This window comes from Lissotriton helveticus, chromosome 4_1 (genome assembly GCF_964261635.1).
Source record: "Lissotriton helveticus chromosome 4_1, aLisHel1.1, whole genome shotgun sequence".
Classification (NCBI taxonomy): Eukaryota; Metazoa; Chordata; class Amphibia; order Caudata; family Salamandridae; genus Lissotriton; species Lissotriton helveticus.
Genome location: NC_136063.1, coordinates 29,920,380 through 29,933,787, shown reverse-complemented (window position 1 = coordinate 29,933,787; position 13,408 = coordinate 29,920,380). Strand labels below are relative to the sequence as shown.

The following is a 13,408-nucleotide window of genomic DNA, read 5'->3' as shown; positions in this document are numbered from 1 at the left end:
AGTTCCCTCATGGCGAGCAGAACAAAAACAAGGCACCGGATTACTGTTTATGGGCGGGGTGGGCTCGGTGCGTGCACAGGAGCACTAATGACAGCGTGTATGGCGCTCACATAGTGGTGCATAAGTGCTCCCGTTCACAAGGGTTGCACATTATTTTGCTGATAAAGGACGGGGTATGCTCTGTGCATGCACCGGAGAACATATGGCGACGTGTACAGTGCTCACAGAAGGGCTGAGTGCTCCCATTCACACGGGTTGCAGGTTATGTTATTGTTTATGGATGGGGTGGGCTCGGTGCATGCACCGGAGAACAACTAGCGGCTTGTGTGGCGTTCACATAGCCGTGCACGACTGCTCCCCTGAACTGTGCCTTATTTTATGTTAAGCAGCAAGGTGTCCTGTGCTCAGAGGGAGAGGTAAGGGAGACCCCAACGGTCACGTCTCTGGCCTCTGTACATGAGGTGCACTGCACTGCCAAGGTAAACAAGCATTGGCATTGCCAATATCTCGCTTTTGGGACCTTATAAGTGTTTAGCCATGCAACAGTTGATGTTGTTGCACCAAGGATACTGTGCTGCATAACTAAATACTTATAAGGTTCCAAAAGCGAGACCTATTGGCTATGCCAATGTTTGTTTTTGTCTGTTACTGTATCGTGTTGATTCATCTCATGCTGTCTTTATTTCTGAACTGAAATAGACGTTCAACAGCAGTACATGATTTTATTGTGACATTGTTCCATATGTGTTTTTAAATAATATAATGATATATTTAACAGTTAAAAGCATGGCCCCAAATTCTTAATGCAAAACATTAATAGAGCTTGCCATGTCAATCCCCCCCGGGTGTGTGGACCGGGGAGTGGTTTGGTGATGTCAGAGGTTGACATGGTATGGTCCGCAGCCAAAATGGCTGACATGTACTGACACCTTATCTGATCTGCACAAACACCTTTGTGTCCCAGAGGGCTGTCACAACTACTTTATTTGTCTTCTCATTGTGTCAGCAAAATAACAAAGGCCTCTTTGATTCCTTTTTAATTCCTTCTCTAAATGCTTTTGACAGCTCTGGTCATGGCTGATACCTACCTGGAAGTTCTTTGTCCTGCTGATGGCAGAAGGTGTCCTTCCAGTTGATGTTTATACATGAAATGCACTACCTAATGGAGAGCCCCACCACTAAAAGGAAAAACAAGCGCACGCGGGCGAGCTCCTCGCATGGCAGCAGGGGGAGGGGGCCTGCCGATTCCCTCGCGGGAGCCAGCGGCGATAATAAATACCATATGGCGCTGCCGCTCGCAGCACCATATGGTATTAATTATCGCCGCTCGCTCCCGCGAGGCAATCGCCCCTCGTGCACACATTCCATTGAAGGCAATGGAACGCGTGCACGAGTTTGCCTCAAAAAGGGTATTGACGGCTTAACGTCTCTTTCCTATGCAACGCATGCGCGTTGCGTAGGACGAGACCTAAAAACAGAAAAAAACAAACACAAAACTAATGGCACTTGCAAAGAGCTCTTAAAGCAATGTTCCTCTGTGGAAAGCACATTCAAAGCAGCAAATGTGGATTGAACGGCACCTGTGCAATAAAACATGCATATGTCAGTCTATGAAACAGGCACCATCGTTCTAATAATTATTAAAAAACACCTTTCCTGGAGATTTAAGGGGACATGAGTGTCTGAGGCTACGCACAATCAATCATTAAAAAAAATATTTACAATGCAGGAAGCAAAACACGTCATGCCTGAAGTAGAAGAAACTAAATAAAGATGAAAATGCTTACAAGACTAAATAACACTACTGTGTAACAACCGAAGTAAAGGGTCCAGTAGCCATGGGAGGTTACAAATGAAGACAATGCGGTACTAAGGAGGGACTAACAACCCTATTAAGGAATCAGAAGGCAACATTTAAGGACAAAGACACAAGCCAATGAAAAATATGGGCAGAGAGTGGGTGGGGCTTATCTTTTCTACTCCACTACAGCAGTCTTGCAGAGCAGCACAGGTGTGGGGCTTAGGCTCGACCTAAAAAAAAGACAGGAAACGTAGCGCTACTAGGGTGGAAAAGTGATGGGTAGGAGAGAGGTCGGTTAGGGGGGGTTAACTAACAAGGCCGGAGTTTAACTGTCAGAGGAAAGCGTGCATCCTGCCGCAGCAGCCACCGTGCGTGCCGCTGCTCGCTACCGACGCAATACTGCATTGGAGTAAACCTTTGAAAATGTTGCCATTTGCAAGTGTTTATTTTTTAACGACACGCAGAAAGGCCAATCAAAAGCATGGGAGGTGTCAAACCCCACAGAGCACTTACAACAGATCACCTAACAGCGCAAGAGCTGTATAGGCTCAAACTAAAAAATGCCAGGCAGTCCTTATGAGCATTATATTAGTTAAACATATGTTAGTTTTCTGTCAATTTAGTCTCCATTTTTTAATTTCCTTCTGTGTTACTTGATTGTTAGTGTACACACATACATTATTTTTTTTCTCCCTCTCGTAGGTTATTTTCCCAATCACTTGATCTTTGTTTGTTGCAGTGCTGTCTTATCCATCTTAGTGTCTGTAGAACTCTCCGTTGTTGCCCTCCACCATCTGTATAATGACATCAAATAACTCCCGCCGCTGCTTCTCCTTCTCTTCTCCAGTTGCTTTGTTGTTGAAAGCGCAGCAGCGGTTCCCAATGCGATTCATCAGGGCATTAAATGGCTCCTTGAATTGCGCCTTAGAACTATTAACAAAGAACTGTATAATCCGATCTCCCAGGTGATCTTTCCCAGTAAACAGGATGACCAGGTGCTTCTCTGCCTCTGTCCCAAACAGATCCTGCAGTATGTTGAGGACTTTCATTTCTTCCTCAGTAAACCGCCCCTGAAGCACGAAGATGATGGCGTGAGGCCCCGGGGCACAATAGTCAAGCCTCTGGGCCACCCCTTTCATCATGTCTTCCTTGCAGACTTTTGTGTCAAAGAGCCCTGGCGTGTCAATGACAGTGATGAGTGTGCCCCCGTACTTACAGCCCCTCTTCTGATACACTGCAGTCACTGACACCGATGAGGCTCCGGACTCAAACGCCTCGCTCCCCAGGATGGTGTTCCCGCTGGCGCTGACCCCGGCTCCGGTTCGACCCATGAGGATTATCCTCAGCTCTCGGAGCGGAATCCACACAACACGATCTGAAAAGGAAAGAGGAGAGAGTCAGGCCCAGTGGCTGGAGAGAAGCATACATTGTCTTTGTCCTGTTTTACTTTTACATCAAGAAATTCACCACACTTTTTACATCGATTTCACATTTCATGGAAACCAAATAACCCCTTCATAGACAGTGCGGGCCTCGACACACAGGTGTTTCAGCCTTTAACCTCTTCGACGCTGATGACGGAACCGCTCCATCATCAGCCGCAGTGGCGCTGTGCTGATGACGGAGCGGTTCCGTCATGGCCCGCCCGACGCGCCTGCGCGGCACTGATTTCGCGCCTGCGCGGTGCTTTCTATTGAGCGGGCGGGGCCATGACGGAACCGCTTCGTCATCAGTACAGCTCAACCAAGGCTGGTGACGGAGCGGTTCCATCACCAGCGTGTGAGCGCCGTGCGGCCCCCGCCCCCTTAGCGCTGCGGGTGGAATAGCCGCGGCAGCGAAGGTGTTAAGAGTGTGTGTGTGTTTGTGTTTGTATCCTGTCTAACTTTTGGTCGTGTTACGTGTTTTTGCTTTTGTCCGTTCAATCTTATAATCTTATTTCTTATTGATCAGTTTTTTGGGCTGGTGATAGAGTCTTCATTTCTGTGCTTTTCTATTTTTCAGAATTATTTCCCATCATTAGAATGTTTTTATGCAATAAATAGGTTATGTTTTTAGGTTTATTATCTTTCTACAAAAATGCAATGGATAGAGCCTTATTTACTAGCTACTGAGTAGTAAACATTTCTTTTTTATCCTGTTTCCACACATTGTTTATGAGAGTTTGTCCCTCTCCTATTTTTTTAGGTCTCAGCTAGACAAGGCTACACTGTCTGGAAGAGGCATGCTTTATAGGCTTCCTATTTGCTGGCTCCATTCTCGCTCTCCTATTCATTCTCTCCATTTGTCTATGGCTGCATTTGTCACGGTTCAATTAATTAAAATCATTACAGTAAAAACAATCAGCGTGTAAAACTAGAACAGTACTACAAAAAGCTACAATTTATGTTAGGTTAAAATTTGGCACCCCACCCCAATGCCAATGCAATCGGCCTTCCTCAGAGTTTGTGGTCTATGCTGTGTGGCCTTGCGTGCCTTCGTGGGTCCCCTTTAAGCTTGGGGAAAAAAACTATGTTACAGGATGATGTACTAAGCACTCTAGCATTTCGATTGACCCTCTCTGGAATTAGCGCTCTCTTAAAAGGGCAAGCTAGAGGCGTTTAAAACAGCAGACCTATTTGGAGAGCAGATCAGCTTTCTTCAGCCAAACTTGCAGTACCCTTCGCCAGAGTGTTATTGCTTTTGCTGGCAACTTTTAGGGCCATCCTGATTTGATGTATGAATTTTGCCAGTCTTGCTAGAGTCATCATGTCGGTGGTAGATAGGCACAAGGCTGATGCATAGCTGCAGGATTTTATTCCATTGTTGATACAGATCAGACGCAGGAGATGCCAACGATCGTTATTAATGTTGCAGCAACAACATAGAATATGCAACCAGAATTCCCTTGTGTAGGGGCACAGTCTGCAGTTTATAGATTCCCCCGTATGGGCCCATGCAGGGTTAAAATTAGGGGTGGGTGGAATTTGTGTAATCGCTTCACGCAAATCTCTGCGAAACGGTAAAAAATCTCAGCGAACACAAAGAAATTCCGCGAACACGCGGAATAGCTTGTTCGCGATGCATTTTTACTGTTCGTGATCACTGTTTGCGGGGGAATATCTCACAAACACACATTTTGAGAACGTGAACAAGCAAAATATTTCGCGAAGTCGTGGAACGCAGAATTCTGGAGAATTTCGCGTTCTCCGCGGAACGCAAAAGAACCCAAATTCCGCGAGCGGAACGGAATTTGCCGCCCAGGCCTACTTAAAATCAGCAATTCCTAAACAGGTTAATCTCATGTTGAGGATTTTGCTTCGGGCAGATGGAGTGAGAGCCTCACCTAGGTAAGGTTGTGCTTTGCCTGCCTTGTAGGGGTTATCCAGGGGATCTTGAGCAGAGTGAATTGAGATCCAAATCAAAGGAGGTTTCACATACTTGTTGGTTTATAGATCTTTTCCAAGCGTTCAGAGGGATATCCAGCCGCTGTATGCTTTCTTCCTTACTCATAACTAATACGAACTTACTAATAACTCTAACAGATTGATGGCGATATTAATAGAGAATCGTAAGAGAAAGTGACTCTACTCCAGAATGAAATAGAAAAATTGGAGTCAGAAATCAAGGATTTAAACTTACCTGAGGTAACTGATAAAAACTACTTAATCCTGAAAGACATTTTACAACGTCATGTTACTGACATTAAACAACGCAGGAGCAGAAAACTAAAACGGGATGAGCGGAATTACACCAGTGGCAGGGTGTTTACTTTTGCCAAAAAGTATGACCATTTGGTACCGAAAAATGCTCCCCAAAACACAGGTGAAGCAAAATCAGTTAGCTCCAGTACAACATCCCTAGACACAATTAACACCAGTGAGAGCGAACAAGACAGATTGGGAGGGGCTATGAATGTACCAAGCAATGATAGTAGTTTTTTATTGGAAATCAAAAGAATAAAAACAGGGAACCGAGAGAATCGCAGACAGGCACAGCCAGAAAAACAAGGAGAGGTAAAAGAGGGGGGGGAAAGATGCAGATTGTCCTGGAATGAAAACCAGATCATGGAATCAGAATCAGAGAAAGTAAATAATGTATCTGTAATGAATTTAAGCAATGTTGATCTTACTGATGATATGGTATCTGCATTACAAAAAGGCATGAGTTTTTGCCCTAACAATATTGGCGATTTGTGTACAAACAAAGTGGATCTTTTTAAATTCATTCGGCGTCTAAAATTGAAAAAACATTTTGAAATGAATAACACTTTAAATAAAGAAGTGCAGCAAAATCTTGGTATGTTGGTATGTGATGAACAATCTATACAGAACATACTAGACACCAGACTACTACTCTCCATAACAGACTGTGAGGATGAGATTGTCACAACAGACATGATTATGAGGGATTTGAATGTCAACATGGACTATAACATCTCTAGCAATCTCAAAGAAAAATCTAAGTGCACACCCACACTCACAGCTGGAAATAACATAGACCTATTTTACAAACTAGTGTCTGCTGATCTAGATAAACATGACAACAGGGACACCGCATCTCATATCCAAAGGGACAACCTCACACAACAAGAACGAATAGCACTCGGGGAACTCAGTGACAATAGAGAACTGACCATCAGAGAAGCAGACAAAGGTGGAAATATGGCGATTATGAAAAGCAGTGACTATGACCAAGAAATACTTAACCAATTACAGGACAAAGACTGCTATGAAACATTACAAGGCAATCCCACATGGAGCCTCACTGACTACATCAATGCCCATCTTAAAAGATGGCATGGATCTTGCCTACTTGATGATAATGAACTGACATACCTAAGAGTGGACCGACCCAGGTATCCGTGTATTTACACGGTACCTAAAGTACACAAACCACATGCATTTCCCCCAGGAAGACCCATCATATCAGGTATAGGAGGACCAACACAGAGAATATCAGAGTATGTGGACATATTTCTGAAGCCACTTGTGACTAATCTCCCATCCTACATAAGAGACACTAAACACATCCTAGGCACCGAATTGGAAATAGCCTTGAAAAAGTCGTGGGTTACATCCCCAATACGACGAAACACGTGTCGGCTGTGTGAAAGTTTCCAGAACAAACCGCACAAGAATAAACTTGAAACTGTACTACAAAGAAAATAATTTATTTCTCCTATGTATTGACAAAATTGATGGAAACATTGGTTTATATGACCTGTATTGCAATATCACGTGTGCTAGGGAGTATTGTAAATGTTTGAGGCAGCAGCCAGTTTTAAAGAGGAATAGTGGTTCCCTTTACCTTTTAGCACCGTCTAACAAGCATTGCGTTAACTATATTGTGTTAATTTCTAAGTGGCGCCAGGAAACCTATATGAAACCACTACCGAGTGCATCTGCTTTCTTCCTTAATCTTCAATGTTTTAAGAGCTTTTCCTAGGCTGGTGTGCCAGGCCGTACTTGACCCCTGAAAGATGTATCTCAAATGGTGTTTCAAGGAGTCAACCGGGGCCCTTATAATCCTTAAGTATAATCTCTCCCTGGCATGTCAGGCCAGGCCTCGCTCGGCCTAACTCCAGTCTTAAACTTGCGTACCTATCTGACCTCCGAATGTGTAGCACTGGTTTGTATGCCTTAGCTTGGGCTGAACTTGGTGATGAAAACCACCCCAATGAACAGCAGTTCCTGAGTGGGGCAAAGATGGGAATTCTCCAAGTTCAGAATCCACCCAAACTGCTGAAGGAAACTCCAAACCTTCAGGGTATGGGCTTGAGCCTTAAGGAAAGAAGAGGAAGAGATCAACCAGTCATCCAAGTAAAGAAACACCAGAATCCCCTGAGCATGCAACAACCCCACCAAGGGTGCCAACACATTTGAAAACACCCTAGGAGAGGCAGACAGCCCAAAAGGCAATACCTTGAACTGGTAATGATCGACGCCCACACAGAACTGCAGGAACTTCAGGGAAGCCACATGAACCGTCACATGAAAGTAGGCGTCCTGAGATCCGGAGAAGCAAGGATATCCCCCACCGACTGGAAGGGTAGAATCAGCTGCAAATACACCATTTTGAAGGACCGATGAGGGATACACAAATTTACCGCCTTTAGATCCAGGCCTGGACAGAAGTCTCCATTTGGTTTCTGGATCATAAACAGGGTCGAGTATGTCCCCCAACCCTGTTGACTTACAGGCACCATCACCAAAGCCCCTTTGGAAACCAGGTCCTGAACTCTGTCCAACAGAGCCTGATACTTGACCCGAGATTTGGGAACAGGGGTAGCTCTGAACACATCCACCGGAGAACCACAAATTTGGTTTGCTAGCCGGTTTGATAACCTGTAGGACCCACTGATCCCGAACAAATTCCTCCCAGACTGGAAAAAAAGACATGAGGCGACCCCCCAACCGGTGCCATCACTGAACCCCTCACATAATCAAACTTGGAGGGCCCTGAAGAAGAGGAGACACCCTGTTGACCCCGGAACTTGTGGAAGGAAGGGACACCCCGGCCACGTCCCCTGCCATAAAACGGATGGGCGGCCATCTTGGTTGAAAACGCCTGGCCAAAAGCCTGCTTTTATCCAGCAAAATTCCCTCTCTGTGAAGGGCGGACTGGAGCCAACTACTTTTTGTCCTCCGCCGTTTTCTTAATCAAGTTCTCCAACGGCTCCCCAAACAGCTTAGAGCCTGTGAAAGGAAGCTTCATTACGGCAGCCTTTTGAGCCGCCTCCCCAATCCAAAGCTTAAGCCACAACTGTCTACTAGCTACCACCGAGGCCCCAGCAGCCACCACTGCAGCACTAAGGAAAACAAAGGACAAATCCACCAGGAAGTGCAACTGCTGTTCCAACATTATCAAAGATTCAGATCCAGTAAGAGCTGCTCAGAAATACCCTGACAGTCCTTCAAAAGTGACTGAACCAGGTAGCTAGTGTAAGCCGCATACTGAACTTCAAGGTTAGAGGCAGCAAAGGACAGCTTCAAAGCCCGTTCAACACATTTGTCCCCAGGATCAGAGGGAACCACATCCTCGGACATCACCAGGCTCAGCGACGCCAGCCCGCCAGCAGGGAATCCACCTTCACCACAGACAGGAATTCCTCGAAAACCCCTGTAAAGGATATCTTTTACCCAGAAACCGGGGAAAGGTATCTTTGTCAATATCCTTCCATTCCCCTTCCAGCACATTCCTCACAGACATGAATAGGAAGGCACTCAGGCTCCCTTTTCTGGTAATTGGCGAAAAAGTCTTCTGACTCCACGCCCTTCAAGGGACTAGGGAAGCCTAAATTGTCCTGGACATGTTGCAAAACACTGTGAAGGTCCACCCCTAGACAAAATTACCCTTCACCTCCTCATCCGACTCCAGGTCCGGATTAATATCGCCCGAGGCATCCAACTTCTGCCTCTTAGGCCCCTTCGGCTCTCTAGCCAGAAAGGCTGCAGCCACAGCAGCTTCAATCATCTTCTGCACATCAGCCAGGGAAGGAAGATCCAGCAACCACAACCTCCTCCTCACACCGGAGCACCCTCATCTCTGAACGTCCCCCTCCTTGATGGATCATGTCAGAAGAGTACACACACCCCTTAAATATCCATGACCAATCAACCAAGACCACCAAGGGACAATCAGTGACAGCCCCAATGACCCACAGCCAATTACCTACTGGACCATAAGCCGGCTCAAAAACCATCCAATCAGAGAGCTCACCAACCCAACAAAACCAACGCCTGAACCAGCTCCTTTTGTACCTCCTCTTTGCTGGTGAGGCCCCTGATTTGGATTCTGAGGTGTGTGTAGATCGCCTTCAAATCCTTCACATTGTAGGTTTATAAACTCTCCTCCTCAAAGGCCACTTCCAAGGATGCAACAGATGATACAATTAATTCAGACATGATGAAGTAGCAAGTTAAAACTGGTAAGATGGAAAAATAGGCCAAAAAGAAAAATAATCAGTATCTGGCATGTAATGGTCTGCGATATGGTAGTAGTACACATCAATCACTGTAAATCAAGTGCAAACACAAGTTCTATCCTCATCGCTGACGACCAATGTTAGAAATGGGATTTTTGGCAGGATAGGGCATGTGCCAAAGCCAAGTAGAAACCACCACCCTAGTCAGTATAAGGGAGTTACACTCCTAAAATAACCCCTGCTCAACCCCTTCGTAGCTTGTCACTTTTCTTAGAGGCAGTGTGTAAAGCATTTGCACATAACCAACAGTAATACAGTGTAGGGGACCCTAATCTCGTTGCTGCCCGCCCGTGGATACTGGCAGGAAGGGAGAGCCTGCACTTCGTGAGGACAGCAGAGGATTCCAGAGACCTTCTTTCTCCTCCTTCGTTACTCTTGACCTCGCGGTACCCGCTTCGCGGGTCCCGCAGCGCCTTGCGCATAGGAGCCAGCAGACCCTGGAACTTCAAACAGCTGAGGACAGGAGGCGCGGGCAGGTGAGCTAGCCGGCGGGGCTGCGAGCACGCAGGCAGGGACTCCGATGACCAGGAGCCCCTGCGCGCCCATTTGACACACCTGGGCTGCTCTCCCCGCTGGCCACGCCCCCCGCCCTCAGTCCAGAAAAAGCGGCTGTTTTGCTTTGCTAATCGGGACCCTAATCTCGTTGCTGCCCGCCCGTGGATACTGGCAGGAAGGGAGAGCCTGCACTTCGTGAGGACAGCAGAGGATTCCAGAGACCTTCTTTCTCCTCCTTCGTTACTCTTGACCTCGCGGTACCCGCTTCGCGGGTCCCGCAGCGCCTTGCGCATAGGAGCCAGCAGACCCTGGAACTTCAAACAGCTGAGGACAGGAGGCGCGGGCAGGTGAGCTAGCCGGCGGGGCTGCGAGCACGCAGGCAGGGACTCCGATGACCAGGAGCCCCTGCGCGCCCATTTGACACACCTGGGCTGCTCTCCCCGCTGGCCACACCCCCCTGTACGCCAACCAATCAGTAAGTGCCCATAGAATATACCTTGAACTACTGTCCCCGCTGCGCGGGAGTGTGCCGGGAGAAGCCCGGGACAAGGGCGGGACCGTCTGTGGCCGTCCGGGGCCGCAGGAGGCCGGGCCGGGCCACCCCTTTAACATCTAGATCCCAGGTACTGTTCCACCGTTTGATATACTAGTCGATACGTGACTTGTAGATACTTTCGCAGGGGGGCTCTTTATACTATGGCTGGCACAACAAGTACTTCTACATTATTGCCATCAATGTCAGACTCAGAACCGGCTGTCATGGGCCCTCTTGACTCTTATTTCAAACGTTTGCCACAGGATATTGACAAAGAGATTGCCCTGGCGGAAAGACGAGCTGGGCGTAGGCTCTCGATAGAGCTTTTGAAAAACCCGCCTGAAAAAAACCAAGGTTTAAACTTTCCTGCGCTGGTTACACCACTGTCATCTATTGTTTTACCAGTCACCCAGGACTTACTATTTGACATACCCCCCCTGATTGAGCTAGTTGATACTTCTCCAGCAGTCACTGCAGGAACTGGTTTATCTGTTGAGCACTCAGATGCACTCAGTCATTCATCTAAAGAAAATGTAGTTCTAGGAAAATCTTGTTTGCATGTGGATACGCTTAAACCCAAGCCTGGTGTTAAAAGGAAATGGGGAGTTACTGCCAAAAAAGCACAAGCACAAAAACCTGTGAGAAAGCATAGGAAGCTGGGTTCTAAATCATTCTTAAGCCATGCCCCTGCAAAGAATGAAGTAGTAATGCCGAGGGGGGAGGACGTAGCAGTCCAACTAGAAGTGGACTCAATAATTTTGGTGCCTCCTGCAAACTCTGCAGTCCCAGCCAATGATCCAATTTTTTCAGAACCCCCGGGGTTACCCTCTCCTAATCATGATTTCCTGGTAGAAGTGGGGAAAATAATGCGTTCCCTTTTACACCCTGTTGAGCTTAGACTCCAAAAGCTAGCCGACCAACTTGACCATCTAGAGCAAGCTAGCTTGGATAATTTCTTTTCCATTAAATCTTTAATCAAGTCTGGAAATAGATTGCGCGAGAATGGGAAACCCTCACAGTTAGCTATCAAAGACCAGGAAGTTGTGTTGGTGGACTTGCAATCCCCGCCTGTAAGTGGCACCCCTGCCCAGGAAACCAAAGGGGTGAACAGTAAGAATGTATCCAATACAATTCCCTCTAAAATTAGTACTAACAGTGGGAACACTAAATCCTCTAACAATGTTAATGGGAGTTGTAATGTTAGTGTAAAAACCCCACCCACCACAACTAGTAAAAATACCACGCTTTTGCCGATCGGGCAGGGGAAAACCATGGCCAAAAGGCCAGGAAATGGTAAATCCCCCTCCAGTAATGGCACTGGGAACAAGGTGGGGCCTACGACTAATATAGGAGTGGGTAGTGGTCCCACGAGGGAGGCCCCTAGCATTGGGAATAGGACCAATACTGTTGCGGCAGTGGAAAACATCCTTATACATTGCCGTGCTCCCCCGGAGCAAGCACCCACAAAACCCCATATAACTAAATTTCTGACTAAGACTCCTCCAGTACAGCTCACCCCGGACTCCTACCCATATGTGGCCATACTCACTAATGTCCCACCCCTAATGGAGGGCCAAAAAGAAACCTTTGACATGCTAAAAAACAAAGCCATGCACTGGCTTCGTGTCAATAGACCTCTGCCAGGGGGAGTGGACGGCCTGATAATTGGGGTAAGAAGAGTCAATTGGATAGGGAACACCCTAAAAAAGCAGGGGGTGAGTGTATCATAATTAATTTTCAGGATCCTAGGGTTGTGGGGCTGATAACGGGACCAGGATGGAATATTAGTATTGGAGGGATTGGGGTTGTGGACCTAACTTTCTTCTACCCGAGACCTGTCACCCAGTCAGGGGGTTGTAGGGAGTACCCGAGATCTAGTATTCCAATTGGGGTAGAGGCTGGTCCCATTGCTGTGCCCACCGCAAGAACAAACAAGTATTATATACCGGCATGTATCCCGCAGAATGGGCAGGGACAGATGAGGTGGGGATATTGACAGAGCCCAGATGTCCAATCGCCTCCGGTGGGGGAATGGGTTGGGGGAAGTAACACTGGCGGAAAAATGTCAAATAATGAAGATGAAACGAGTTTAACCTCGGAAATAGAGAATATGGGTGATGGGAGTATTATTGCAAGTCCTGTGGGCTATGTGGGTGAACTAGCTATCCCAACCACTATTAGCATCAAGGAGGGAATAGTTGCTAATTGTATAAATACTGTCGTTGGAGAGGATTGTGATTGTAGGACGATAGTCGATTTGTTGCCCATGGTATCTATTGAAAAGGGGACTTGTATTGAAAACACCCTGGAGAACTTTTTGTCGTGGAACATAGCGGGGCTGGGGGCTAGATTATTGTCACAGCAATGGATTGACTTTGTAAGTGGGTTCGAAATGTGCCTATTCCAAGAGACGTGGGCTTGTGACCCAATATATTTCCCAGGTTACTTAAATTTTTGTATACCAGCTACGAGAGGCCCCAGGGGCAGACCCATGGGTGGCCTCGCAATTTGGATCAAGCAAAATTCAAAGGTTAAAATAAAAGTGATTGATCTAGGGTGCAAGGACATACAATTATTAAGGTTATCTGTAGGAAAGGGTGGCGTGATAGACATT

The 13,408-nt window shown here is 46.8% G+C and overlaps 1 protein-coding gene across 1 annotated transcript in view; it reads right to left on the bottom strand.

The window, feature by feature from the left end:
* Positions 1 to 2,225: 2,225 nt before the first annotated feature.
* The window catches only part of LOC144828298 (verrucotoxin subunit beta-like), a 315,538-nt gene continuing 304,355 nt past the window's right edge, over positions 2,226 to 13,408 (bottom strand). Inside the window, exon 4 of the mRNA XM_078686381.1 lies at positions 2,226 to 3,176. Within this exon, the coding sequence (XP_078542507.1) occupies positions 2,557 to 3,176 (620 nt within the window). The 3' untranslated portion in view covers positions 2,226 to 2,556. The remainder of the gene's footprint in view (positions 3,177 to 13,408) is intronic.